General features: G+C 58.7%; 1 protein-coding gene across 2 annotated transcripts in view; it reads left to right on the forward strand.

Moving 5' to 3' along the window:
- Positions 1-25,913, forward strand: part of LOC120400638 (cullin-9-like) — a 62,186-nt gene that overhangs the window by 6,150 nt on the left and 30,123 nt on the right. Inside the window, exons 3-17 of one of the 2 annotated variants that reach the window (XM_039529479.1) lie at positions 3,125-3,279; positions 3,781-4,314; positions 11,695-11,833; positions 14,727-14,917; positions 15,565-15,931; positions 16,163-16,355; positions 17,544-17,751; positions 18,000-18,193; positions 18,363-18,574; positions 19,722-19,956; positions 21,088-21,193; positions 21,596-21,823; positions 23,386-23,476; positions 23,576-23,747; positions 24,466-24,571. In XM_039529479.1, coding sequence (XP_039385413.1) covers positions 3,125-3,279; positions 3,781-4,314; positions 11,695-11,833; positions 14,727-14,917; positions 15,565-15,931; positions 16,163-16,355; positions 17,544-17,751; positions 18,000-18,193; positions 18,363-18,574; positions 19,722-19,956; positions 21,088-21,193; positions 21,596-21,823; positions 23,386-23,476; positions 23,576-23,747; positions 24,466-24,571 — 3,131 coding nt within the window. Of the gene's footprint in view, positions 1-3,124; positions 3,280-3,780; positions 4,315-7,296; positions 7,351-11,694; positions 11,834-14,726; positions 14,918-15,564; positions 15,932-16,162; positions 16,356-17,543; positions 17,752-17,999; positions 18,194-18,362; positions 18,575-19,721; positions 19,957-21,087; positions 21,194-21,595; positions 21,824-23,385; positions 23,477-23,575; positions 23,748-24,465; positions 24,572-25,913 lie in introns of those variants that run through there. The other variant, XM_039529478.1, reaches the window with a different exon arrangement.

Genomic DNA, 25,913 nt, shown 5'->3' on the forward strand with positions numbered 1-25,913 from the left:
CGAGAGGGGCGGGCGGCCTGGGTTCTGAGCGATGCTCCCGAGAGGGGCGGGCGGCCTGGTTCTGAGCAGGAGAACCAGGAGAGGCTATTGCCACGTGAGGGCTTTGAGACAAACGCTCTGGAATTAGACTGAGCAGGGGGAACCTCCTAAGCCACAAGACACGTGTTTCCCCAGAGACGCTTGGGCAGGAGTTTAAATAGACAAGCTCCAATGGGTTACCCGAGACAAGCTGCAGTACGTCCAGGTCCCAGAACTAGATAGTCTCTTTCCAGAGGGTCAGGGATCAGCGTCTCCAAGCAAACATTTTGAACCACTGGCCTCATCCGTACAAACCTCTCTCTCTTCAGAGCTATCACAGCCTGGTGCGGTTTGATCGTGGATGAGCCGAAGTGAACTCCACTGTAAAGTTTTCCTAACGGCTCATTGATGGCTGCAGTGAAATTCGCAGTGAGGTCTCTGGCTCCTCATGCTGTAGTCTGATGCCAGCTGTGGCTCTGTGAATGGGAAAGGGGCTCCTACGTCATGTCGGCTGTGACCTCTCAAATCTCAGGGCAGTAGCTCTCCGAGGGCACCTCTTTGAGCTGGAGCAGACCTGCAGAGAAGGAGAAACGCCTGCTGCTAGCACCCAAGCCCCCCCAAAAGAGAGCAGGCTCCTTTCCCAGCTGGAGTCATTTCTCCTGCCCTAGGACTAGTAGTAGGTGTTGTAGGCACAGGACGGGCAGGGCACCCATTGACGTGGTATCTGGACACCAGTGTATAGGCACAGAAAAGAGGTAGGTGCCTGGCACGGTAATGTGGCAGAGGAGGTTACCATTGGCACATTGTGCCTAATGCTTCCTCCAGCACCCACTGATCCTGTGCATAATGCCAAGTTCTAGCTCTTGCAAAGAGCAGTTCAGGCCTGGGCACCAGGCTCGGATTTGCTTGCTGCCTTCCTGCCTGGCAAAGGGACACTGTGCTAGCGGGTGTTTCAAGGGGATGCTTCAGCACTAGCCAAGGTTTCCCACTTCTGCTTCATCCCAGTCCCCACCTTCCAGGGGTCCCTGAAGGCAAATGAACGTAGTGGGGAGCAATCTTCCACCTACTCCGTATCGGTGCCGGTCGGTATACCTGTGAAACGCCATCAGAGCTGTGCCCGATGCTCTAAGGACAATGAAGCAGGCAGAGTTCCCTGCCCAGGGAGTTTCCAGTCTGACGGGCTGACTGGGTGTAAAAAGATGTGGCACTGCGCAGGGCTGGGTGTGGTGGGGGTGAGAGCTGCTTGGCTGTGACTAAAAAAATATCGGTGCAGGGCTCTGCAAATTCTGTAGAGCAGCTGTCCAGGATGTGCTTGTTACCACCACCACCACTCCCACTAAACCTTGCCCTCTTGAGATACAGGTGTGTGTCTTGCTTCCGTGGCTGGGAGGCCATCTGGCAGCTGCCCGGTTAGCAGCAGGGAGTGCTTGTGCTCCTAGCTGGGACAGAACTGAGTGGACCCAGCCTTGATGAGGTTGTTCCGGGGCTTGCAACTGCATGTCAGGGAATGGGCCTGGTACGGAGAGGCCCAGGGTAGTGAGTGATGGAGTCAGGGAAAAGCACACGGGGGTCCTTCAGCTCAGTTCAGTGAGAGTTTATTCAGTAACAAGCTCTGTCAGTGTAAGATGTAGCCAGACCCCTCTCATCTAATCCTGCTCCCATTGATATCAGTGGAAACAAGTGTGGGTCTTTAATTAGCCATTTGTGGGGGATTTTGCAGTGTGCTTGAATTGAGATTCCCCCTCCATCCTGTGCTGTCCAGGGGCAGTGGAGACCCCGGTTGGGGCAGGCAGGGAGCAATGCTGGTGCTGCATCAGACCATCTCAAATCCTTACATCTGCCATGATGATATTTGGATAGCTTAAAACAGCCTGACTTTTCTACCACACCAAAGGGGCGACCCCACAAAGAGGGGCCTTTGCTGTCTTGGGTTATTAGTTAGCAAAGACATTCTTCGTGTTCTGAGCCCGTCTTCGCCAGCTGCAGGGGCTGTGCGCAGACTTTACACGCACCCTCGGGAAGTGCCAAGCGTGGCACGTGGCAGCCCCAAAGGACACTGGTCAGAAAGTTATGGGCCCATCAATACAGGGTGATAAAATCCCAACAACACCTGCAAGGCAACCTGCAAAGGGTTTTTAAAAACCGCGCTTGTGCCTTTCGGGTTGTCTCTGGTGACAAAAGGGGCCTGAAAGGGCTTTTTCCAAAACCAGGGGTTTTCTGTGGCTTGTTTTATTTTCTCCTTACGATACGAGGTGTGTACATTTTATGTTTTCTGGAGGACCTGCTGGATGTCTGAGAGCTTGTGTAGGGTGAGCTCTCAACTCAGAGGCATGGGCATTGAATCTAGCAGGCAGGGGGCTTTGCAATGCTCCTCGTCATTCAAGTGAGATGTTTTCAGGGAGCTTTAATAGTGATGCTGTTTCCTTCTCTCGACTGGTGCAGTTTTCACTCCCAAGTCCCCATTTCACTCATTCTTCAGTCAGTCCCGCAACTGACAGGGCTCAGCTTCCTAATGCCAAACCCGAGGGGGACAGGCTGCTTTGGGAGAGAGGAACAGCAAGGTCGGGCTTCTTTTGCCGTCAGAAAGCAGCAAAACAAAAGCACAAGCTTTTTATTTTACTTTGCAGGGTCACCGGCAGGTGTGGGCAGGTGCTCCCGGCTCGTGGCTGCAATCTAGCTTTCATTGATTTTTTGTTTCACTTCGGGGGGGTTGGGGGCAGTAAACTCCGTGGCTCTCATTGACTCTTCTCCCCAGACGGGGACTTGGCCTCTTGCTGTGGGAAAAGCCTGGGGTACTGCAGGCCTTGGGAACTCTCCCGTGCAGTGGTAGCCCCACATTTTGGTTGGTTGTTTAGTGGCCGGGTGGTGGTTGGAAGGGTCTGGGGGTGGGTGGGGGGACAGGTTTGAGTTGTCCAAGGGGGATAGGTGGTCATGGGGGTGTTGTTTGGCTTTGTGTGGCTGATTCCCCTTTCTGAGGCAGAGACACTCCTGAGGAGCAGCTGGGAGAAATGGAGAGAGGACAGGGCGCGGGTGCTGGGAAGATTGAGATGCTCCTGAGGGGCAGCTGGGAGGGAAAGCACTCAGCTGGTGTGTGTCGCTGCTGCAGGGAGTCGGGCCTACGTTCTCCTGTCCCTGAGCCAGCAGGACGGCATTGAGCAGCACATGGACTTCGACAGTCGCTACACCCTCCTGGAGCTGTTTGCAGAGACCACGTCCTCTGAAGAGCACTGCATGTCCTTCGAGGGGATCCACCTGCCCCAGGTACCCGCTGGGCTGGCTAGCTCGCGGGGAGGGGCACAGGAGCAGGGGGTTTCACTGGGCGGGGGGCTTGGAGACCTGTCTGGTATGGAGATGGACGGTGTGGTGACAGGAGAGAGAGCTCAGAGGCCTATTGGGGAGGGGAGGGATGGCTCAGGGTGGGTAGGTTGCGGGAGGGTTGGCTCAGAGGCCAGTTAGGGATGGGGGAGGGGTGGGTTGGCTCAGGGGGGGGAGGGTTGGCTCAGGGTGGGCATGACAGCGGGAGGTTGGGGGAGGGTAGGCTCAGGGTGGGGAGGTTGTGGGAAGGGTTGGCCCAGAGGCCTGTTAGGGATGGGGGAGGGGAGGGTTGGCTCAGGGTGGGGAGGATGGGGGAAGGATGGCTCAGGGTGGGCAGGGTGGCGGAGGCCTGTTGGGGGTGAGTAGCGATGCTCCAGGACAGGTGGGCAGGCAGGGGGGTGGGTGGGGAGCTCTCGTACCGTGGCTCTGACGCCGTGTCTGTTGCAGATCCCTGGGAAGCTGCTGTTCTCGCTGGTGAAGCGCTATCTGTGCGTCACCTCTCTCGTGGACAAGCTCAACAGCAGCACGGAGCTGGGCGGGGAGCGGCAGGACTGCGCCGTGCCCTGCGCTCACGTCGGGGAGAGGAGCCGCCTGCTGCGGGAGTTTGAGTTCAGCATGGCCATGGCCAATCTCATCTCCGAGCTGGTGCGGGTGATGGGCTGGGACCGCAGCCAGAGGATGGAGCTGCTGTCCCTGCAGGAGGGGCAGCCGCGGGTCGTCCGCTCCATCTTCCAGCCCAAGGCTCCCGCCTGCGCCGCCGTCCAGGTGCCTCTGGTCACACCAAAGCCCTCGCCACGCAAAAAGCAGGGCCCCGGGTTCCTGACTTTGTCCGACTTCGCCAGGCGCAGCAGCTATGTGGAGTACGTGCAGGAGACCCTCAAGCCGGGGATGATGGTGCGCATGCTGGAGGACTACGAGGAGATCAGCGCTGGGGACGAGGGCGAGTTCCGCCAGAGCAATAACGGCATGCCCCCCGTGCAGGTGAGTGCCCGAGGAGCGTGGGACTGGCACAGTAAGGGAGGAGGGTGAAACACTGCAAGTGGCATTGCTTCCCTGCCCCTGAGAGCCCCGGTCCCTGGTGTTCGGCTTGGACTCTCTGTAGCTGGCTTCCTTTGATCCACAAAGGGGCTGTGCTCCCCTGGCCGGGGGTGAACAGGTTTTTCATCCTCACACGTCCCGTTTAGGAGAGCCGGCTGCAAGTGAGAGTCCGGTCTGGGGGGCTCCCTTCGCGCTATGCGTGCGCAGAGTAGCATGTGCTTGGTGCAAGGTCAGAGCTGCAGACAGAGCCCACCTGACTTGGGAGAAACTTAAGCAGTGTCTCCAAGAGAAGTTTGCCACTATGCCTACAGCTGCTGCTGCTGATGAAGATTTGTGGGATTCAAAACTGCCATTCTCTCAGCATGTGCTGAGTCCATTGGCTATGTCACCCACCATCACCAAGATTGGTTGATGAGAACAATGCTGAGATTCAGGGCCTGCTTGATGAGAAGAGACAAGCTCATTGCATGTGGGAAAACGAACATATCACACCAGCAGAAGAAAGAGTCATTCAAGCAACTCAAGGCTGAAGCCCTAAGGAAAATCTGTGTCATCAAAAATAAGTGGTGGCGAGAAAAGGCCAAGGAGATTGAGCTTTATGCTGATAAACATGACACGAGGAGTTTTTTTCAGGCAATAAGGGCCATTTATGGTCCATGCTCTACCCACATCACTCCGAGGCCAAGACGGGTCAATATATTTTAAGGAGAGCGAAGCCATCAAAGCCAGATGGAAGGAGCATTTTGAGTTAGTCCTGAACCATGAGTCAACTCTCTCTGATGCCACTATTGAATCTATACCTCAAGGACATGAAAGAGAATATCCTGCTGATCCATCCCCCACCCCGCAGAAGAAGTAACACGAGCCATTATGCAAACTAAGAACAACAAGGCAGCAGGGCCTGAAGTCTACAAGTTTGGAGGTGAAGAATTGGTAGGGAAGCTCCACAAACTTTTTCTTCATATCTGGTATAATGAGAAGATTCCAGAAGACTTGAGAAGCGTGAACATTGTTACAATCTTTAAGAAAGGAGATAAGTCGGAGTGTGGAAACTATCGAGGCATTGCCTTGCTATCTACAGCAGGGAAGATTCTTGCCTGTCTCCTCTTAAACCTATTACTTCCTCTTGCTGAGGAAATATTGCCGGAATCTCAGTGTGGTTTTAGACCATCCTGTGGGACAACCGACATGATGTGTGTTGCCCGCCAAATCCAGGAAAAGTCTCGAGAGCAAAGTCAGAACCTGTACATGGCTTTCATTGATTTGGCAAAGGCCTTTGACTCTGTCAATCGTGAATCCCTGTGAGAGGTGCTGGCCAGAGTTAGCTGCCCTCCATCTATTTAACAATCATTTTGGTCCTCGTTAAAGACCACCTCCCCAACGGAGCTGACATTCAATACAGAATGGACGGGAGGGTCTTTAATCTTCGATGTCTCCTCTCGAGACATCGAAAGTCTAAAGTCTTCAGGGCATCCATTACTGATGACGGTGTCATCCTCATGCACACTGAGAATGACCTTCAGTCCGTACTGGATTTTCTTGCACAAGCTTACCAAAGCCTAGGACTTGCACTCACTATTGGGAAGACTAAAGTGCTCCATCAACTTGCCTTAGGCCTTGCACATGACCCACCACAAATCACCATCAAGGACTTTGGAGACAGTTGAGCACTTTTGCTACCTCGGTGGCCAACTTTCTCAAAACTCAAAAATTGACAGTGAGATCCAGCACAGGATCCAGCGCGCAAGTGCTTCCTTTGGGAAATTGCTCTGACACGTTTTCATGGACCGTGACCTACGGCAGGACACCAAGATCCAGGTCTAGAAGACAATTGTTGTTCCTACACTTCGCTATGGATGTGAAACCTGGGTGACCTTTCAACAGCACCTCAGGAGCTTGGAGAGGTACCACCAACGATGCCTCCAGAAGATTCTTCGTGTCAAGTGGGAAGATCGCTGCTCCAACGCCAGCGTCCTCGCTGAAACCAATGTCACCAGCATTGAAGCAATGATCCTCATGCACTGACTTCGCTGAGCCGGATGTGGTGTGCAAGATGCCAGACTTTCGCCTCCCAAAACAAGCCCTCTACTCTCAGTTCACCCATGGCCAGAGATCCCGCGGTGGTCAGAGGAAATGCTACAAAAACGCACTAAAAGCGGATCTTATGAAAACTGACGTGGACATCACAAGCTGGAAGGAACAAGCCACTACCGATCCCAAGGGTGCCATTTCCTCCATCAGGCAGTGGCCTGCTTTGAGGAGAAGTGCCTTGCCCTTGAAGCTGAAAAGAGAGAGAAGGAAGGAAAAAGAACTTTCTTCCAGCAGGCAACTGGCCTGCCACGAAATATCTGGTTGAGGTAAAGGAGGACTGTAGATTGCCACGGACTCGCAGGGGCGAAAGAAAATGCAGGCCTGTTATTTACCAGGCTGCACGTGGCAACAGACTATATTGGTAAGGGATGCAAGGAGAGTGTGGGTCACGATGCAAACTGCAGACACACACACACACTAAAATTAATCGATTTAAAGTTTTATTGGGGATAATTACAAGGGATAAGGGAGGAGCGTATGATTAGCTAATAGAGTTAATGAAACTTAAAACACACGATGACTAAAATATCTACCAACTATTTATAAACAAAGATGCAGCATTTAGTAATAACTGATACTTACAAATACAAACCAACGCATAACGACCGGCAAACGTAGAAGCTCTGTTTGAAACACGTGAGCTGAGAGAGAGGCTTCGAGGTGATCAGGCTCGGTTACGGGTGTACACAGGATACACAGGATTCGTTTTTCTTTCTCCTCTCCCTGCCTGCACATGGCAGGCAGGCCTAAAGTACCAACTATGACATCATAGAAGTGTCATAGGGGACGGGGCCCAAAACCTGTTTGTATTCGTTTCTGATTGGCACAAGCAAAGTTTACACCAAGTAGAGGAGCAGGTGCCTTAAAGTCTGGCTTCGCCCCCAAAAGGTGAGGAAATGCATATTGCCTTAGAATGCGTTCAACACTGAATGACAAAAGAAGAGGCCAGGGCAATACCGGTATGGGCAAGTTTTACAGGATGCAGACAGGAACTCATCTCAACACATCAGGCAGTGGCCTGCTTTGAGGAGAAGTGCCTTGCCCTTGAAGCTGAAAAGAGAGAGAAGGAAGGAAAAAGAAAGAACTTTCTCCCAGCAGGCAACTGGCCTGCCACGAAATATCTGTACCTACAGCGGGTGGATTTGCAGGTCCAGGATCAGACTCTCGAGTCATCTCAGGACCCATATATAATTCTGTGATAGAGATCATCCTCGAATTGAGGGATCACTTACTTAATCTGTTAGTAAATTCAGTTTGTGCTGATGCCCTGAGGGGGATAGTGGTTGAGGTAAAGGAGGTCAAGGGTTTTTTGTTTGTTTTTAAGGTGGGAGAGACTAAAGCATGGTTGTCCCGGGAGGGGAATGAGCCGGAGGTGAGGGGGATCAGGGTGGGATAGGGTCACAGGGGCGGGGTAGAGGGGCTGCAGGAAGAGAGAAGATGAGCTCTCAGGTTCAGTGACTGGGGTGGTGAGAGGCAGAGCGGGAAGGGAAGTGAGGACTGGGCGGCAGAGGGATGGAGTTCCACTTGGATCTTGCTAGTTTTCTTCCCGCAGAAGTTAGGAGGATCCCGGGAGGAGGGGGATAGGAGGGAGCTGACGGTGGCCGGGCAGTGAGCATGGTGCACGCTAGGGGCAGAGCCATAGAAGGAGAGGCGATTTGCAGCGGAGCAAGTCCTCCTGGGGCTGGGACATGTGCTAGAGGCCCTCCACTGTGCAGCAGCAGGAGTTGAGGAAGGGATGGTGGGGCTGGGGCAGGGCTGGGGATCTTTGAGCTGGGTGAGTGTGGAGAGTCAGTGACTGTCACTGGAGAGGGTGGAGAGCAGAGGAGTCCTGGCAGTGCTGGGGGAAGTCAGAGGCCTCTGGGTAGCGGGGCAAGTAGAGGGCGCAGCAGGCTGTGTTGGAGCTGAGTCGCTGGCCAGGCACAGGAGCCTCAGTGAGGGAAGGACCCGAGGGGAGCAGATCAGGCTGGTGGGTGGGAGAGCTGCTCCTAGGCTGTGGTCAGGGAGGTGGGTGGCTAGAGGCCAGAAGGGTGAGATTGTGGCGGGCAAAAGAGGAGGCGCTGGGAGTCCAGGCCAGAAAGAAAGGCGGCTGGAACGTTCCCGTGGGCAGTAGGTGGAGGGAGGGGAGAAGAAGGTCGGATGCAGTGCTGGTCTCACTCATTCGCTGCCGTTTGAAGAGGGATGTGGGGTGTTGGGAGAGGAAGGCTGGCGCCCTCGCTCTGTTCGTTAGCGGGGGAGGCCGGGCTCGGGGAGTGGGGATGGAAGGAGTGACTGCAGTGTTGGGGGAAGTGCAGGTTTCAATGGGAGCTGGGAGTTGCAAGGAGACAGGGTCCTGAATGGCTGTGATCTGTTGGGAGATTGACCAGACTGTGCCCCTGTGAAATAGGGTACAGAATAGCCAGCACCTAACGCTTGTTGCTTCGGACTGCAGGGCTGGGGGGCAGGAGATTTTCACCTGGGCCAGTGGGTGTTGGGGAACTTTGAGCCCTGACCTCACCCACTTTCGTTCCATGCTTCTCCATGGATCTCCTGGCCACGCTCCCTACCTGCCTCTCCCTTCTCCCCACCAGAGATCGGTCAGCTCTCTCCGCTCTGTGCAATGACTGCCCTGTGGGTTATGTGCGTATTCATGATGTTCATTGCTCGGCTTGCCATCTGGGGTTCGTTTGAACATTTCATGCATCTGTCTTGTGCTGTAGCATTGTCAGCTGGGCAGACCATATTACCTCACACCCAGGATTGCCCTCCCTGTCCCAGACTGCACTTGTCATCAATATTCTGTGGCCACTCTTCCCGCTCTGTTTTCCCATTCCGTTCCGCAGCGGTTTCCTCACTTGGACCATACTCTGGCCTTCCCCAGACCAGCACTCTGCTTTGCATAGCCCATTACGCTATCTTCCTTGGCTGCCTCCGCCGCCCTCACAACCCTCCCGGTCAGCTTCGCTGAAACCAGCTCCTTCCTTGAGATAGAGAGCGAGCCATTGTGTGTGACCAAGACAAGGAAGGCTAGATTTAAAAACCATCCTGACCCAATCAGTGGCCTCTGAATCAGCAGCATCCAGTCCTCCAGACCCCCCCACATGAAAAGAGCAACTATGCGGCATGTGTGCAGCATCCTCCACAGATGTGCAGTGAGCTGTCCTGGCTGCCCCAGGCATGACCAGTCTTGGTGCACTGAGCCGTGCCACACCTGAGCCTGAGAAGCTGGCTTTGGGAGCCCAGAGCCGGGTAGCCGCTCATCTGGCCCGGCGATGGTATAAAAGTTCCTGGTAACGGCAGTGGCTCTGACCCGATCTTCCTGTCATGGATGAGACCAGCTGGTTGGAGAGTGTGCCGCTGTGTCCAGATAAGATGTCTGCTGTGCAGTTGATGGCTGGGTGCATCCCGATGTATTTAGAGTTGAAACTGTAAAAAAGTTGTGTCTGCAAGGCTCTAGGCACCCTGCCTCATTCGTTAGACAATAGAGTGAAATCCAGCAGCATTCCCACAGGTGCTCAGCCAGCCAGTGCCTACAGAAACTTACTTCTATCCCCTGATTGCTGTGGGATGCATGTCCTCTGTCCTCTCCAGAAGCCATGTCAAACAGGGGTCTTTGTAACGGGACCAGGAAGTCACCAAATCTGAGCTCTTTTGGATCAAGGCGGGAAGCAAATTCCAGAGTCTGAGCCCTCGAAGAAGGCCCTGCCAGCCATAACGGCCACTTTAACAAACAAACAGTCCCTCCCTCGCCGTTTCTCCTTCCTTCTTGACACCCTCACTTCTCCGTTCTGTGGCCTGGCCTCACTTGATCAGTCACTGTATACGGCCTCCGGCAGAGCCCTCGTTTGCCAGGCGTGGAACTTTCACCGCAAGGACTTGCTCCTCCCTGCTCGGAGCCCGTCTTTACTCACCAGCCATTCAGTTTCCATCCTCCACAACGAAATTCTGTCACTGGAGGTCCCCTTTAATTCCAGGCCCTTTACTCTCTATAAAAATCTATCATCCCATTGCCCTGCCTGCCTCTCCTGTCCACACTAGTATAACACACTCTCAGTCCTTAAGTTAAAACTGGAGGATTGCTGGCACACCAATCATTTCACTGTCCTCCGGCCCACAGCTCTAGTGATCTAGGAGTTCTCCCTTTGCTTTCAGCTGATTGTGAAAATTTTTACTTGTGGGCTCAGGCCTGTGCTTTGTCAGATGTTATTTGTGAAGGGCTTTTTCCCCTAAGGTCTTTAAAAAGTTCCTAGACTCTGACTCATCCTCCTTTTGTTATCTTTCTTCGTAAGGGTTTTAAAAAGTCTGCGGCCGAGGAGGGCTGAAATTGTAAGTGTGAAGAAGGCACTGTACTTTCAGAACCATGTTCAGACTTGTAGACATGATGCCAGCTTTGTCAAAGCACTATCCTGCGCTTGAAAACTTGGCCGGGTACCGATCTCTGTGGAGAGCTAAGGCCTTCGCTTGGCTTGAAAGAAGTTGTTTTTGACTCTGCTACGATGGGACAAGCTGGAGAGTGTCTGCAGAGCACGTACAGCAGAAAATGTCCCTAGCTGGGCACTTAGTGTTAGGTGTGCGCTCTCTCTCTCACACACACACTCATCTAGTAGGAGAGCAGCTTTTAAATTCTGTAAGCTGAGGCTGTGTCTGCACTGCAGCTGAGAGCAGGCTTCCTGGTAGACACATGCACAGCCCCTGCTCTAGCTTGCACACACATAGCAAGGTTGCATGGGCGGTGGCTTAGGCTAGCTGTCCGTGAATGTGCCAAGGAGGCTGGGTGGCTTTGCACTGAGTTACTGCCCCGCTATCCCTGACTACGCTGCTGTGTGTGGTGTCCTGGCTTGAGCAGAGCTGGCGTGAGTCTGTTGACCTGTGCTGGGAAGCTCATTCCCAGTTGCAGTGCAGACATACCCTGAATAAATCAAGAGCAAGGAGTTTCCAAACAGCAGAAGCAAAGCTGGTAGAACTTGTGTGAGTAGTTCCTGATGCTGTTTTTAAACAAGAACCTAGGAAACGGACGCAAAAGCACTTGTTAATGCAGGACAGTATCAAGTTTACCCGTTTAAAATCAGGGAAAGGCAACGGTTCCAATATCAATATTGACTAAGCCACATTGTGTGTCCTGGGTACCACAGAATGTGCCCACGGTTATGCAGCTTAGTGGGGGAGATGGTGGCGGGCGTATTCCCTTCTCTAGTTATAGAATGGGGGCATTGGGGAAGTGGCAGGTCTGATCACACAGGTCTGTTTCACCCACAGGTTTTGTGGCAGTCTACAGGCCGGACTTACTGGGTGCACTGGCACATGGTGGAGATTACTGGCGCTGGAGAGCAGCCTGAAGAAGACGCTGCCCAGGAAAAGGTATCCAGTCTGACGGAGAACTTGACACTAACCACAGGTGAGGTTCTGTGCACTGTATGTACATGTGCATGCTCTGCCTATTGCTCCCATGTGCTTTGGGGTGTGTTTTGGGACTGGTCACATTTCCTTTCCAGCATGAAGTGACTTACATTTCTTCTACGGATTTTCCTAAAGAGAGAAGTAATTCTGCGCGTTCTGTATGAGGGGTGGCAGCTTGTCAGTCAGTGATATGACGTAGAGCTGCATGCAACACATGCTCAGATAACGATAGGTGAAAAATGTCATTTAATACATTGACGTCACTCTAGACTGTGCACATAAACTCTAGTTAGAATTAAACTGAACTAACTGCTAAAACCAGCATGTTAGGATATTTTGGCACTTGCTGCAAATGAAACCACCTGAAATTTGGTGCATATAACATCAAGAGGAATGAATCAAACAATGTAGGGTCATAAGTTTTAAAAGCACTGGTGTGCTTTTTTTGGAGTTTGATAGGCTAAGGTTTTAAAAGCTGTTGAGTAATTTTGGGTATCTGCATTTCTGGGGGGTTCATCTTGAAGCACCTTAAAAGGTCTGGTTTTTCTAGGCAGGTTACTCAACAATTTCCTTTAAGGAGTCTTAAGCTGAACACCCCAAAATCGAGGCACCCAAAATTTAGTCACTTTTGAAAATCTTTTTCATCTTGTCTGACCTCCTGCATAACACAGGATAGAGAATTGCCCCAGTAATTCCTGCATCAAACCCAACAACTTGTTGTTGAACTAGGATGCATCTTTCAGACAGACATCCAGTCTTGATGTAAAGACTCCACGTGGCAGAGTAAGCTGTTCCAGCCTTCAGTCACCCTCTCTGTTAGAAAAGCGTGCTTCTCTTTCCAGTTTGGCTTTCTCCATCACTGACCCCCAGCCACTGGACCTTGTGATGTCTGACTGTTAAACTTTGCCTGAACACCAGCTTGCTTTGGCTTAAGTTAAACCGCTGCAAACCCCTGTAGGGATGCTCTTATTTCAGTTTACACGTGGTTTAATTCAGTTTAGCTTATATCTATTCCTAGTCAAGCTAGTTTACCTGAAATAAACCTGATTTAAACTGGAATAAGTGTGTCCCCACAGCTTTGGCAATGCTTTAAATACATTTGTTTAAAATCACACCGTTATCCTGTGCACTCTGCATGTAGGCAAGCCCTTCTGTTACTGAGCTCTCTCGTGATGATACCTTCTCCCTGCGTAAGACCTTCCGGACCATGATCAGGGCTCCTTTTAGCCTTCCTTTCAATAAGCTAAATCGATGTAGGGCATGCCTACACTTGCCATTTAAAGTAGAAAAAGTCCCTTTTTTGCGCAAAAACCGTGGGAGCGTCTACACTTGCTAATGATTCAGAAGTTTCACCACAAACAGAAAACCACCTCCATGAGAGGCGTACAGCTCTTACTGGTGATGCTTTTGCAGTGATGTGCAAGTGAAGACCCGTTCTTCCTGTTTACAGAGTTTTTAGCCTCTGGAGGATATCCTACAGGGCCTAGGTGACCACTCAGGCCAGCAGCTCCGCTGCTTTGACGCCAGGTAAACAGACGTCCACCCCTCCCCTGTAAACTCCCAAGAATTTAGAAACTCCCCTTCCTGGTTTCTTGGGAAGTGCTCACTTATCTGGCCAGGTGACAATGGCTGCTCCACGACAAACGATCCCCTGCTTGGAGCAATGCTGAGCTACTGGAGTTGATCAGTGTTTGGGGACAGGACGCTGTGCAGGGACCCAGGATGCCCTGTGATCACCTCCCTCCCCCTTCCCATAAGACCTATCATCAAACTGGAGAGAGCTGCACTGTGGGATAGCTGCTCTTGTCCGCGATGGAAGTGTTGCAAACGTGAACGCTCTCGGATGCCTGTGAAAGTGAGTGAGGACACAAACCAGGGCTTTTCTTTCACCGGAGAACCTAACAGCGCAAAAACGCTGCAAGTATAGACATAGCCTCAGCTCTTTAAGAGTCCTGCATGTTTTCCAGACTGTTGATCGTTCTTATGGCTCTTCTCAGACCCTCTTCTCGCCACCAGTGTAAAATCTGGGCCTAGATCAGGCCGACGCGAAACTAAGATCTCTGAGTACTCAGACCCCAAGCCACATCTGTTCACTGCTGTGGCTGAGCCCAGGACCCTCACCCCGGTTAATACAGCAGTGAACAAACGGGGCCTTTTATGCTTGCAGTTTTGGTGTGCGGGAAATCTCTGTACCTCGGTACTGGTACAGCCCTGGGGCCGTTGTTTCTGAGCACCAAAAGCAGGTGCTTCTACTGAGCAAATGTCTGTTCTCTTCAGGTCCTTCTTTAGTTTTCAGTCCTCACAGGCGTTCTCTGCTCCCCCGAGCGGAGCCTGCCAGTTAAGGTGCTGCTTACTCCCTTCTTCCAGATGTTAGGGAGGCTGTTAAGCAGGACTTACTTCTGATCTCCACAGTACCCCCCAGACGTCCCCCATTTCCTGCCCCCTTTCCTTTGCTGACAGTCCTCTAGCCAGTGGTCATTCTTTGTGATGGTGTCGTGTCCCCAAAATGATGAGTGTGATTGTGTGGATTGACCTGAGCAGCTGGCTCTGACTAGTGAGCTCGGATTTCAGTCAGTTTAAATGGAAATCCTTTTATTTAAAATCCCTGCTGGATCTCTCCTTGTCGCTGAGCAGGAAGGTGGTGGTTGGTCCTGACAGCCACCCAGTGTTCTCTGCTCTTGCTTCAGGCGCTCGCTCTGTGTGCGGGTAGATGGCAGGCTGGGAATCCGGCCAGCCTGTTAAGAGACTGAATTCCCTTTGAATCCTGGCCCTTGGCTGCCTGAGTGGCCCAGGCCAGCTGTCTCCTCCTGGCTCAGATGGCTCTGCAGCAGCGTAACTGTCCTGCTGAGGTGCTCAGGGTTTGTGTCTCTGCCTTGCTGTGCCCCCTGCAGTGACCCAGACGTTTTACTGCAAGCCCCTTGGGGGGCTGTACTCCCTGCCCTACCTGATGGACCGGCTGAGCGAGGACTCTGAGGCCCTGAGCCGGGCTGAGTGGTGGGAGCTGCTCTTCTTCGTGAAGAAGCTAGACCCCCACGAGCAGCAGGAGGTCGCCCAGCTCATCCGGCAGCACCAGGAGGAGCAGGTGTGGGACGGGATGGTGCAGGGGAGGGAGAAGGACCTGGGAGGAATAGGGAACTGGGAGGTGAGATACCATGGAGCGAAGCGGGAGAACAGGTGAGATGGGAGTGGATAGGGGGCAGCAGGGATGGAGTGGAACAGGGAACTGGGGAGCCTTGGGAAGAGCGGAGCAGACTGGGTGGGGAGATTGAACTGTGGGAGTAAGTGGGGATGGCGGGGGGGGGGGGCATGAGAGGGGGGGACCAAGAACTGTGAGTGGAACAGAGGGAGGAGAACGAAAGAGGAGACCAGCTCTGCCCAGGTCCGGGTAGAGAAACTGTGTTCAACAGACTCTGGATGGCAGGTCACAGGCGTGGAGAGATGCTGTCAGCAGCCACTCGGACATCGATCTAGGACAAGAGAATTGGGCTTGTTTGGTTCTGGCTGGCCTGGGGACGTCCTGGTGTCGGGTCGGTTCTGGCTGGCCTGGGGACGTCCTGGTGTCGGGTCGGTTCTGGCTGCCTTGGGGATATCCTGGTTGGACTAGCCCAGGGTTGGGTTGGTTCTGGCTGGTCTAGGGACATCCCGGTTGGACTAGCCCATTCTGGGTCGGTTCTGGCTGGCCTGGGGACATCGGCCTGCTGAGCATTAACCCAGGCCCTGCATTTCCAGCTGTCGGAGCTGGATGAAGAAGCCCTGATCCAGCTGTCGGTACCGGTGGAGCTGGCCCAGAAAGTGCTGCGGGTGCTGAGCAAGCAGTGCCAGGGCTGCACCCTGAGTGACCTGCACAGCTCCCATGTCTACAGCAAGTACTTCCTCCGCCCAGGGGGGGCTCAGCCGGGCGGCCTGGGGCTGGACTCAGCCCCCTCGGAGTGCACCGAATCCCTGGTGTCCAAGAAACCAAAGAAAGACCCTCCCACTGCCAGAGTGCCTGCCCCCGCCCCGGCCCCCCCGGAGAAATCCGACTGCCAGCTGTTCAGCGAGCTGCTGCGAGCGGAGGGGCTGCCCTGCCCGGAGATGGCGGAGGAGAAAGCCAAGGGTACGTGCCGGCCGGGGAGGGAGCTGCACGCGGCAGTGCTGGGTGCTGGGCTGTAGCTAAAGAGGGTCCCTGCAGGCCAAGGGGGGTCTGGGCAGGGGAGACCCAGCGACTGGCTCGGGGAGGGGTGGGGCAGAGGGGCGATCCGGGGGGGTGGGGAAGTGCCGCGGGGAGGGGCTGGCTGGAGGGCTCGAGGGGCAGCCGCGGGTTGATGGGTGTTTTGGTCCTGGCCAGTGTTGTGCAGCGTGAAGGGGTCGGGGAAGAAGAGCTCGTTGGAGAGGATTGCAGAGGTGGTGGAACTGATCCAGAGGTCCAGCTCCGAGGTGGGGCTGCAGCTAGCTGGGCTCAGGTTCATTATCAAGACCCTGGAGGAGGAGGCCGGACGAGAGCGGCAGGTCATCAAACCCGAGGGGGGACTCCCCATCAGGTCAGTTCTCTGGTGGGTCCTCTGAGCGTGCCCAGACCTGGAGATGGCCGGCCAGTGCCTCCCTGGGGAGACGGGGCAGGAAACCCAGCTGCTCCTGTCTGCAGGGGCCGGCTGGTGGCGGGTGTCTGTCTCTGGCGCGGGCATTACCCGTGGGTGAGGTTTCTATTAGAGCAGTGCCGGGGGTGCCAGTCAGGGCTGGGCGCCTGGGCTGTGCTCACGATCCTGGCTCCAGAACCTTACGGTCTGGCTACAGCAACGTACAAAGGGGGGTGGGGGTGGGGGGGCAACAGATCCATGTCACCGATTGTCCGGCCGGCAGGGACCATTGTGATTGGCTGGGCTGATCCTGTGCATCGCGCAGGCCAGAGAGCGTCACCCCGTCACTCCTGCCTGGGACTGAAGTCTCCTGGGTTAGTGGCCCATGGAGCCCAGTAGGTGATGGGCTTTGGGCAGATGGCCCCTCCCAGCGTAGCGACCACAAGCCGTAGAAGACCTGCCCCATCCCTGGGAAGCTGGTCCCATGGCTGGTCACCCTCCCTGGTAAACAGGTCTCTGATTTCCCGTTTGAACTTTGCTGTGGTTCTCCTTCCACCTCTGTCTGCTGGATCGAAGAGCCCCCGTGTCAGCAGGGTTCTCCCCAGGCAGGTGCCTACAGACTGTGAGCAGATCTCCTCCCCCTTCGGCCGAGGAGCTGCCTGGATCCAGCTGCTTTAGTCGCTTGTTGTGAGGCAGGTTTTCCAGCCCTGGGTGTTTGCAGCTCATTTCTGACCCTGTCCGGTAGCCCTGTACCAAGTGCGGACACCGGCCGACCACGGGGTGACGATCATGATGCGCAAGGACCTTTCTGGGGAGAAAACACTAGTGCTAACGGGCCCGTTAGTCTAGCAGAGATGGGCAGAGCTGAAGCCAGACACATGCCTGTGAGGCGTAAGGCCCAGATGTTTACCAGGGAGGGTGATGAGCTGGAAGAAACTCCCAGGGATAGCTGGAAGTCAAACCTGGCTGCCCTGCTGGGGCTCCTGTGAGGGTCTGGGAAGTGGGGGATGCGGTGGGGCCAGGAGGGGTGGGAGGCCTGTAGGGGGCCCGGGGATCTGGTTTCTGGGCCAGAGCTGACCTGGATTCACGCAGCAGGTCAGTCCCCGGTTGCCCAAGCCCGGCTCCTCACCCGCCCGCCGTTGCTCCCCGCAGGGAGAAGCTGGTGAAGATGCTGGTGGAGCTGCTGACCAACCAGGTGAAGGAGAAGCTGCTGGTGGTGCTGGCGCTCCGCCTGCTCTGTGTGCTGATGGCCAAGTACGACTGGCGCGTGCTCTTTGCCACGGAGGGCGGGGTGCGTGCCGTGCTGGCCTGCATGCAGGAGTACGCCCCCTCGGCGCTGGTCCAGCAGGCCGGCCTGGCGGTGAGTGTGCGCCGGCAGCCGGGGGGGCGGGAATCTCTCGGGGGGGAGAAGTGCGGCTCCCAGGGGAGGTGGTGGCTGTAGTGGGCTCAGGTGGGGACATGCCGGGATCCTGCGAGGGAGAGGGCGGGATGGGGTGGCCAGTGGCGGGATCCCAGGGGGATGCCAGGATGCACTGGGTAGCCTCGTGTTCTGGGCCCGGGGCTGGCACTGCCAGCTCTCCTCCCTGACCGGCTCCCTTGGCCTCCCAGGCTCTGAAGGTGCTGGTGGGCGCCGGGACCTGCGAGCTGGTGGGTGCCAGCGAGAAGCCCTATCCCCTGAACCACGCCGATGCCCCGATGATGTGGGAGATCTTCGCCAGCATCGGCTCCGCCTCCAGCAAGGACTCGGACAGCCTGCTCTGCGCCCTGCCTGCCGCCATCCGCACCATGCAGGGCACCGCTGGGTATGGGGGCTGAGCGGGGTCGTTTCCGGGGGGCAGCTCCCTGGAGGCTCTGGGGGGTGTTTGGCTGGGGGGGGCCCTTGCTGGCAGGGGGGCCGTCGCCCCACAGCCCCCCCGGGGAGGAGCAGCGGCTGGTGCCCGCGGGCGCTCACCCTGGCGCTCTGTCCCGCAGGGCCTCGTCGGCCGTGCAGAACGGCCTGCTGGTGGCCGGCCTGCTGATCGACAGCCACCGGGGCCTGGCCGAGCAGCTGGTGAGCTGTGACGTCCCCTCGGCCCTGCAGAGCTGCTGCCAGGGGGGCCAGGGCCACGCCAACGAGACGCTGGCCCAGATCGCGCTCAGCCGCCTGGCGGAGCACAAGCTCCCCGTGAACCTGGACACGGCAGGTACGGACCCCCCCACCCCCGTGACAGCCCCTGTCTGAGGATGTGGGGACGGCAGGTACGGACCCCCCCACCCCCGCGACAGCCCCTGTCTGAGGATGTGGGGACGGCAGGTCCCACCCCCCCGCCCCCCCCCCCTGGAGGACGGCTCACGCAGTGCTGCCCCCCACAGCTCCCACTCCACCCAGCCCCTGTCTGAGAGCCTGGGGATGGCAGGTACAGCACCCCATGCCACCCCCATCCACCCTGCAGCCCCTGCCCAGCCCCGCCTACAAGCCTGGGGATGGCAGGTACAGCACCCCATGCCACCCCCATCCACCCTGCAGCCCCTGCGCAGCCCCGCCTACAAGCCTGGGGATGGCAGTGCAGCCCCATGCCACCCCATCCACCCTGCAGCCCCTGGCAGCCCACGCCTCAAGCCTGGGGATGGCAGATATGGAGCCCCATGCCCCCAGGCCCCGCAGCCCCTGCCTGCGAGCTTGCAGCCGGCAGTGTGCAGTGCCCTGCCCCGCCCCCTCTGAGAGCCCGAGGACGGGGTTCAGAGCACCTGGCACCCCAGCCCCACACTGCCTGCGAGCGGGCAGCCGGCGGTGTGCAGTGCCCGGCCCCACGGCTCTCTCCCTGTGGCAGAGGCGGGCTCAGCCCCACACTGCCTGCGAGCGGGCAGCCGGCGGGGTGCAGTGCCCGGCCCCACGGCTCTCTCCCTGTGGCAGAGGCGGGCTCAGCCCCACACTGCCTGCGAGCGTGCAGCCGGCGGCATGCAGTGCCCGGCCCTGGCCCCACGGCTCTCTCCCTGTGGCAGAGGCGGGCTCAGCCCCACACTGCCTGCGAGCGTTCAGCCAGCAGTGTGCAGTGCCTGGCCTGGCCCCACGGCTCTCTCCCTGTGGCAGAGGCGGGCTCAGCCCCACACTGTCTGCGAGCGTGCAGCCGGCAGTGTGCAGTGCCCGGCCCCACGGCTCTCTCCCTGTGGCAGAGGCGGGCTCAGCCCCACACTGCCTGCGAGCGTGCAGCCGGCGGGGTGCAGTGCCCGGCCCTGGCCCCACGGCTCTCTCCCTGTGGCAGAGGCGGGCTCAGCCCCACACTGCCTGCGAGCGTGCAGCCGGCAGTGTGCAGTGCCCGGCCTGGCCCCACGGCTCTCTCCCTGTGGCAGAGGCGGGCTCAGCCCTGGAGCTGAAGGACGTGGACGTGCAGACGCTGCTGGGCCGCCTGCAGGAGGGCAGCCTCTCCAAGGAGCTGGTGCTGGCCCTGGAACGCTGCCTCTGCGACGAGGCCGGGCCCGAGTGCGAGGGGGCCGCGGCCCTGCGGGACCGCCAGCACTTCCTGCTGCTGCTGCGCAGCCTGGAGCAGCTGGGGGCCGAGAAGGCCGTGCAGCTGGGGACCCTCCGGTGAGTGTGGGGCGCGCCGGGGCCCTGGTGACACGGGGGTGGGGGGTCCTCGGTGACACTGGTTGAGGAGGAGGGGGCCAGGAATCCTGGGGTGACACTGTGGGGGTGAGGAGGAGGCTGGGGATCCTCAGGTGACACCGGGGGAGGGGGACCTTGGCTGGGGATCCTCGGGTGACACTGGTGGGGGAAGGGGGTGGTGGGGTCCTTGTGACACTGGTGGGGGAGGAGGGGGCCAGGAGCCTCCGGTGACAGGCGGGGAAGGGGGCGGCCCGGGATCTGTGGGTTGTACTGCGAGTGTGTGGCTGGGATGTCCCAGGTTGGAATGGGAGCCAGTGCAGGGGCCTGTGTGGTGGGGGCTCTCCTGGGGCTGGGGGTGGCTGTTTTGGGGGTCAGGGTTGGTTGGGGCTGGGGTTGTGCTGGGGGTGTCTGTTTTGGGGGTCAGGGTTGGTTGGGGCTGTCTGGGGTGGGGTGGCTGTTTTGGGGGTCAGGGTTGGTTGGGGCTGTCTGGGGCTGGGGTGGCTGTTTTGGGGGTCAGGGTGGGTTGGGGTTGTGCTGGGGGTGGGGTGGCTGTTTTGGGGTCAGGGTTGGTTGGGGCTGTCTGGGGCTGGGGTGGCTGTTTTGGGGTCAGGGTGGGTTGGGGCTGTCTGGGGCTGGCTGTTTTGGGGGGTCAGGGTTGGTTGGGGCTGTCTGGGGTGGGGTGGCTGTTTTGGGGTCAGGGTTAGAGGGGTGGGGTGGCTGTTTTGGGGTCAGGGTTGGTTGGGGCTGTCTGGGGCTGCGGGTGGCTGTTTTGGGGGGTCAGGGTGGGTTGGGGCTGTGCTGGGGGTGGGGATGGCTGTTTTGGGGGGTTAGGGTTGGTTGGGGCTGTCTGGGGGTGGCTGTTTTGGGGCTCAGGGTTGGTTGGGGCAGTCCTGAGGCGGGGTGTGTGTGGTCAGTTTGGGTTTCCCGAGGTGAGGGGGTGGGCTGGGGGTTGGGGCTGCCCCCAGGCAGTGGGGAGGGATGGGGTGAGGGTGGGGGGCCTGTCATGGGGTGAGCGTGGCCCGTGCAGCCAGAGGGCCGGGCACACGGGGGATCGGGGCACTGGCAGCCGCTGGCCTCTCCCCTCAGGCCCCACCTTCCCCGTCTCTTGTGCAGGATTTTGAACAAGCTCCTGGACAGTTACCAGGAGGAGGCGCTGCCCTGGCACGAGAGCATCGAGCCCTGTCTGTCCTCCATGAGCGCCCCCAGCACCGAGCGGGAGGTGAGGGGCCGGGGGGGGTGGGGAGGCCGGGGCAGGGAGGGGCTCCTGGCTCAGCCCGTTACGGGCTCGCGGCAGGAATCGCTGGCGAAGTCTCTGCCCGGTGCCCTGGCTGCCAACAGCCCTGATCTGCGCCAGGCCTGTCCCGGGGAAGCTGGGCCTGTGGCCCTTTACCCAGCGCCCCCGGCCAGGGCTGGGGCCTGTCTCTGCTCTGTCAGACTCCAGCCCGGGCACCGCAGGAGCTGCGAGCCGCCCCGCCCCAGGGAGCTGCGCTCCCCATAGACCAGGCGGGCGGGGGCCACTGGCCCAGGGAGAGCAGGGCAGGGGCAGGGGTGGGACTAGAAGCAGGTCTCCTGGCCCCCAGGCCGTTGCCCCAACCCCCAGGCCGCGCTGCTCCCTCTGCAGGTCGTGCAGGAGTTCGTTCGCTTCCTCCACCGCCTGGCCACCACCAACAAGGACTGTGCCGTGGTGATGTGCCGCCTGGGCACCAAGGAGGCCCTGTCCAAAGCCCTGGACAAGCACAACTCCAACCTGCTGCTGGGGTCGGAGCTGCGGGACCTGGTGACCGACTGTGAGAAATACGCCAGCCTCTATCAGAAGCTGACGACCAGCATCCTGGCCGGCTGCATCCAGGTGAGGGCTGGGGTGGGCGTCCTGACCCCGCCCAGGTGACCGGGGGCTCTGCCATGGGGGAGACCTCCCCCCACCGCCTGGGGCGGCCTGCCCGCTGGGTGGGTGGAACCTCTGCAGCATGCCGGGGCGCGACCAGCCGGGGGTCCCAGGCTGTCTCTGGAGGGAGGGGAGGGAGGAGGGCAGGTTGTCTGTCTGTCTGTGGGGAGGGGTTGGTGGCCTGGCGGGAGGGAGGGAGGGGGGGACTTTCCCCAGGGTGCAGCCTGGACTGCTGGGTCCCCTTAGTTCTCCTGCCTGGGATGCCTGTTATCCTGCTGGGAACAGCAGCCCGTCCCTGCTCTGCTCACTCCCAGCCCCCAGCACGTCGTCACTGCCAGCTGTGCCCAGCCGTCCATGAATTACATACAGGGCGACACCCGCAGAGCCCCCGCCCCAGCCTTGCTCCCCAGAAATGTGCCTCCCGCACTGCGCCGAACCCTCCCGGGCAGCGTAAGCTCCTCGCTCCTCATTCCAGCTCTGGGAGGGATCATGCTCCAGCCTTTGTTGTCTCAAGCAGAGGTTTCCCAAACACGGGTTTGGATAGAGCCATGAAACAAGCCTGTTACCCAGAGGGGGGGGGTTTGGAGTGACCGCAGGCGGGAAGGCGGAACAGGCAGAACTGGGCACAACAGGAATACAAACTAGTAGGTTTCAAAGCATAAGAAGGAGTTTTTCTCCCCAGCAACTGCAGCACATTTCACAGGCTGCGTCTTTTCCCAGCCTGGGACCTCTCCCCCCTTTGTTCAACTCCTTGTGCATCGTCGTCGTCATGAGCAGAGAGATGGACAGAGGAGAGGGGTGGCCAGGGACATTTTCCCCCTTTCTTATACTCCTGCCCTTTGTGCTGGAAACATCCTTGCTGGGTCCTGGGGTCGGGCCGTGCTGTTGTGTACGTGAGCTCCAAACTGCCCTCCTGATGAATTGTGACTTGTTCCCCTCCCCTCCCCCCCAGCTGGTGAATGTCTGATTTAGTACTTTGGTACTTTGCTGGCGTGCTAGGGTGTCTTTGTCTCTGAACAATTAGTTTGTGGGCGTTACCCAAAATGGCACCGTATTTCAGTAACAATCATGCAGTAACATCTCATAGCTTTACACACACTGTTGCTACACACATCTTAACAGGACAATGATATTCTGCGGTTTATGAATTTTCAAATGATCCCTCACAAGGCGTACTTTGTACAAAATATAACCATATACAAGTGGTGAACATGGAGTACAGGGTGTCACAGAGGTTGGTGGTCTTTGGAAGGGGTGACCAGGGAGTGGTCTGCAGGCGGGGAGAGGGGTTGGTGGTCTCTGGAAGGGTGTGGGCAGGGAGGGGGTGATGGTGTGTGAAGTGGGTGGGCAGAGTGGCCATGGGGCAGAGGCTCTCTCTGGACCCAGTTCACTCAGTTCCCCCCTCCCCACCTGTGGGGCCGTGTTCCTCGGGGGCTGGTTGCTGCCCAGGGTCCAGCGATCGGGCAGTGGGGGAGGGCTGCCAGGTCCCTCCCCCCATTGATGGTTTGCGTCCCCCTCTTTTCCAGATGGTGCTGGGTCAGATTGAGGAGCATAGACGGAGTCACCAGCCCATCAACATCCCCTTCTTCGACGTCTTCCTGCGCAACCTCTGCCAGGGTCAGTGCTGGGGGCGTCGCCCGGGGCTCCTCTGCTCTAGCTGTGCCCCCGCCAGGGTGGCTCCCCGGCTCCCTTCAGCGCTGTCCCCTCTCCCTGCAGGCTCCAGCGTGGAAGTGAAGGAGGACAAGTGCTGGGAGAAGCTGGAGGTTTCCTCGAACTCCCACCGAGCCAACAAGCTGACGGACAGGAACCCCAAGACCTACTGGGAGTCCAACGGCAGCACCGGCTCGCACTACATCAACATCTACATGCACCGCGGCGTGGTGGTCAGGTGTGTGTGTGTGGGGGGGGCTGTGGGTACTGGCCCCCGGGGGGGTGGTATGGCTGTGTGTGCCGGGTGGCAAAGAGCATGTCCCGGGGATGGGGGTGGGATCAGGTGTGTGGGTGGGGGGCCTGGCGGCCCAGGGTGTCCCGGGGAGGGGGGTGGATCAGGTGGGCAGGGGGGTGTCTGGCTGCCCAGGGTGTCCCAGGAGTAGGGGTGGGATCAGAGGGGAAGGGGGGTGGCTACCCACCCAGGGTGTCCCAGGAGTGGGGGTGGGATCAGAGGGGAAGGGGGGTGGCTGGCTGCCCATGCTGTCCCGGGGGTGGGGAAGGCATCAGGTGGGTGGGGGGGAGTTGGGCCCAGGTAACAATTTGGCGAGGGGGGGCAGGGTGCCCGAGGTGGCACAGGGGGGCTGCACATGCTGGTTCCCTGGCTGGGGTGGGTTCCCTTCCCAGGAGCCAGCCATGCAGGGACCTCGTCTGTGTCCCCGGGCGCCATACGCCCTGCTGGGATGGCTGTCGGCACTGCGGGCCCAGAGCACTGCAGCGCCAGGTGCAGCCCCAGGAGCTGGGGCCAGGGGCTCAGGGGCTCCCGTTAGGACCGGCGGCCATGGGGGGTTGTGAGCCCGCGGGCGGACGTGCCCCTCGGGACAGGCACCGTAGGCTCAGGCCTGGAGCACAGCCCAGAAATGGGCCGGTGCCGACGCTGTGGCTCTCCCCGGCTGCAGGCAGATGAGCCTGCTGGTGGCCAGCGAGGATTCCAGCTACATGCCGGCCCGGATCGTGGTCATGGGAGGAGAGAACCCGGCCAGCATCAGCACCGAGCTCAATACGGTGAGTGTGGGCCAGGCCGTCCCGGACAGGAGAGGGGGCGCTGCAGGGGGTGGGGGTCCTGTGGCTTGGGGGCTCCCTAGCAGGGCGGGCGCAGGCTGAGAGCTTCCCACCTGCCAGCGCCCCCCTCTGCTGGTCAGCGTGGAGCTGGGGCAGCCCGGCCCAGGCCGGCGGGGGCACGACTGCCTTGGAATTGGGGCAGGCAGCAGCCGAGGTGCAGGGAGTCGCCAGCCCCAGGCCTGTAGGCTCTGTCCTGGCGGGCACGTCACCAGCCTCTCCTAGGCGGGCAGGAGCAGGGCAGGGCCCCGGGCTCAGGGTCCGTCTCCAACGCTGGCCAGGAGCAGCTGCTCCAGGGGGAGGGGCAAGACCCCCCAGTGGCCAAGTCCCGGCTTCCCCTCCTGTCCTGCTCCTCGTCCGCCCCGTGCAGGCCTGGCACCGCCTGCCTTGTCCCAGCGACTCCCCTTCCTGCTGCGAGACCCTGCCACCATCTGCTTCCCCAGACCTGGTCCCCGCCTGGCCCACGCCCGAGTGAGCTGCCCTGGGAAACCTCTGTCTGGCCGGGCCGGGCCGTGAGCCTAGCTTGGGTTGTGCTAGGGTCTCCGCTGCACGGTGGCCATAGAGCAGAGGAGGGACCGAGAGGAGCCGCCTTCTGGCCCCCGAGGCAGCGCTGAGTCCCAGAGGTCACTGGGGAGAGGCGTGGGGGTGGGCGGGGCAGACAGGCCGGCCGGCGCGTTCCTACAGGGAGCAGCATGTACTTCGGTGCCGGCGGCCGGCTGGGTGTGCGGAGCGCTGGGCCTTTGCTTACAGTGATGGTGCTGGCACCAGCTCTCGGCACCGCTGGGCTCTTCCTTAAAGCCGCAGCTCCTGGGGCCAGGTGATTCCATGAGAATCCCGCCTGTGACTTCCCGAGTGAGGCTCCAGCCCCCCTGCTGCAGAGAAAAGCTGGAAATTGGGACCCCCCCCAGCTCCAAACCCAGTGGATGGGCCTGATCTGGGGCTGGCGGTGCTGGGAACCTGCTCGGCTGGCTGCGTGCGGACGGAGCAGGATCGGTTACTGGGCACTGGGAGCAGGGTGTGACGCTGGGCTGGGAGCCCGAGGGGTACGCCGGGAGATCTGCGTCTCACTCGCACGGGCCACTGGGCTGTGGCTGTCGGCCAGTTCCCGTGCCCGGCGGCACCCCTGCATCCCCATCGGCTCTGGTCTCTGCGGCCGCTCCCGGTGGCTTGACGGCAGCTCCTGAGCGCGGTGGAGCTCCCAGGGGCTGGTCTCCCGGTGGCCCTGCCGGGAGGGAGCGGCAGGGAGCGGTGGAGAGGTCTGGCGCGTCTGACTGCTCCAGCAGAGCCG

This window comes from Mauremys reevesii, linkage group 3 (genome assembly GCF_016161935.1).
Source record: "Mauremys reevesii isolate NIE-2019 linkage group 3, ASM1616193v1, whole genome shotgun sequence".
In the NCBI taxonomy this organism is placed as follows: domain Eukaryota; kingdom Metazoa; phylum Chordata; order Testudines; family Geoemydidae; genus Mauremys; species Mauremys reevesii.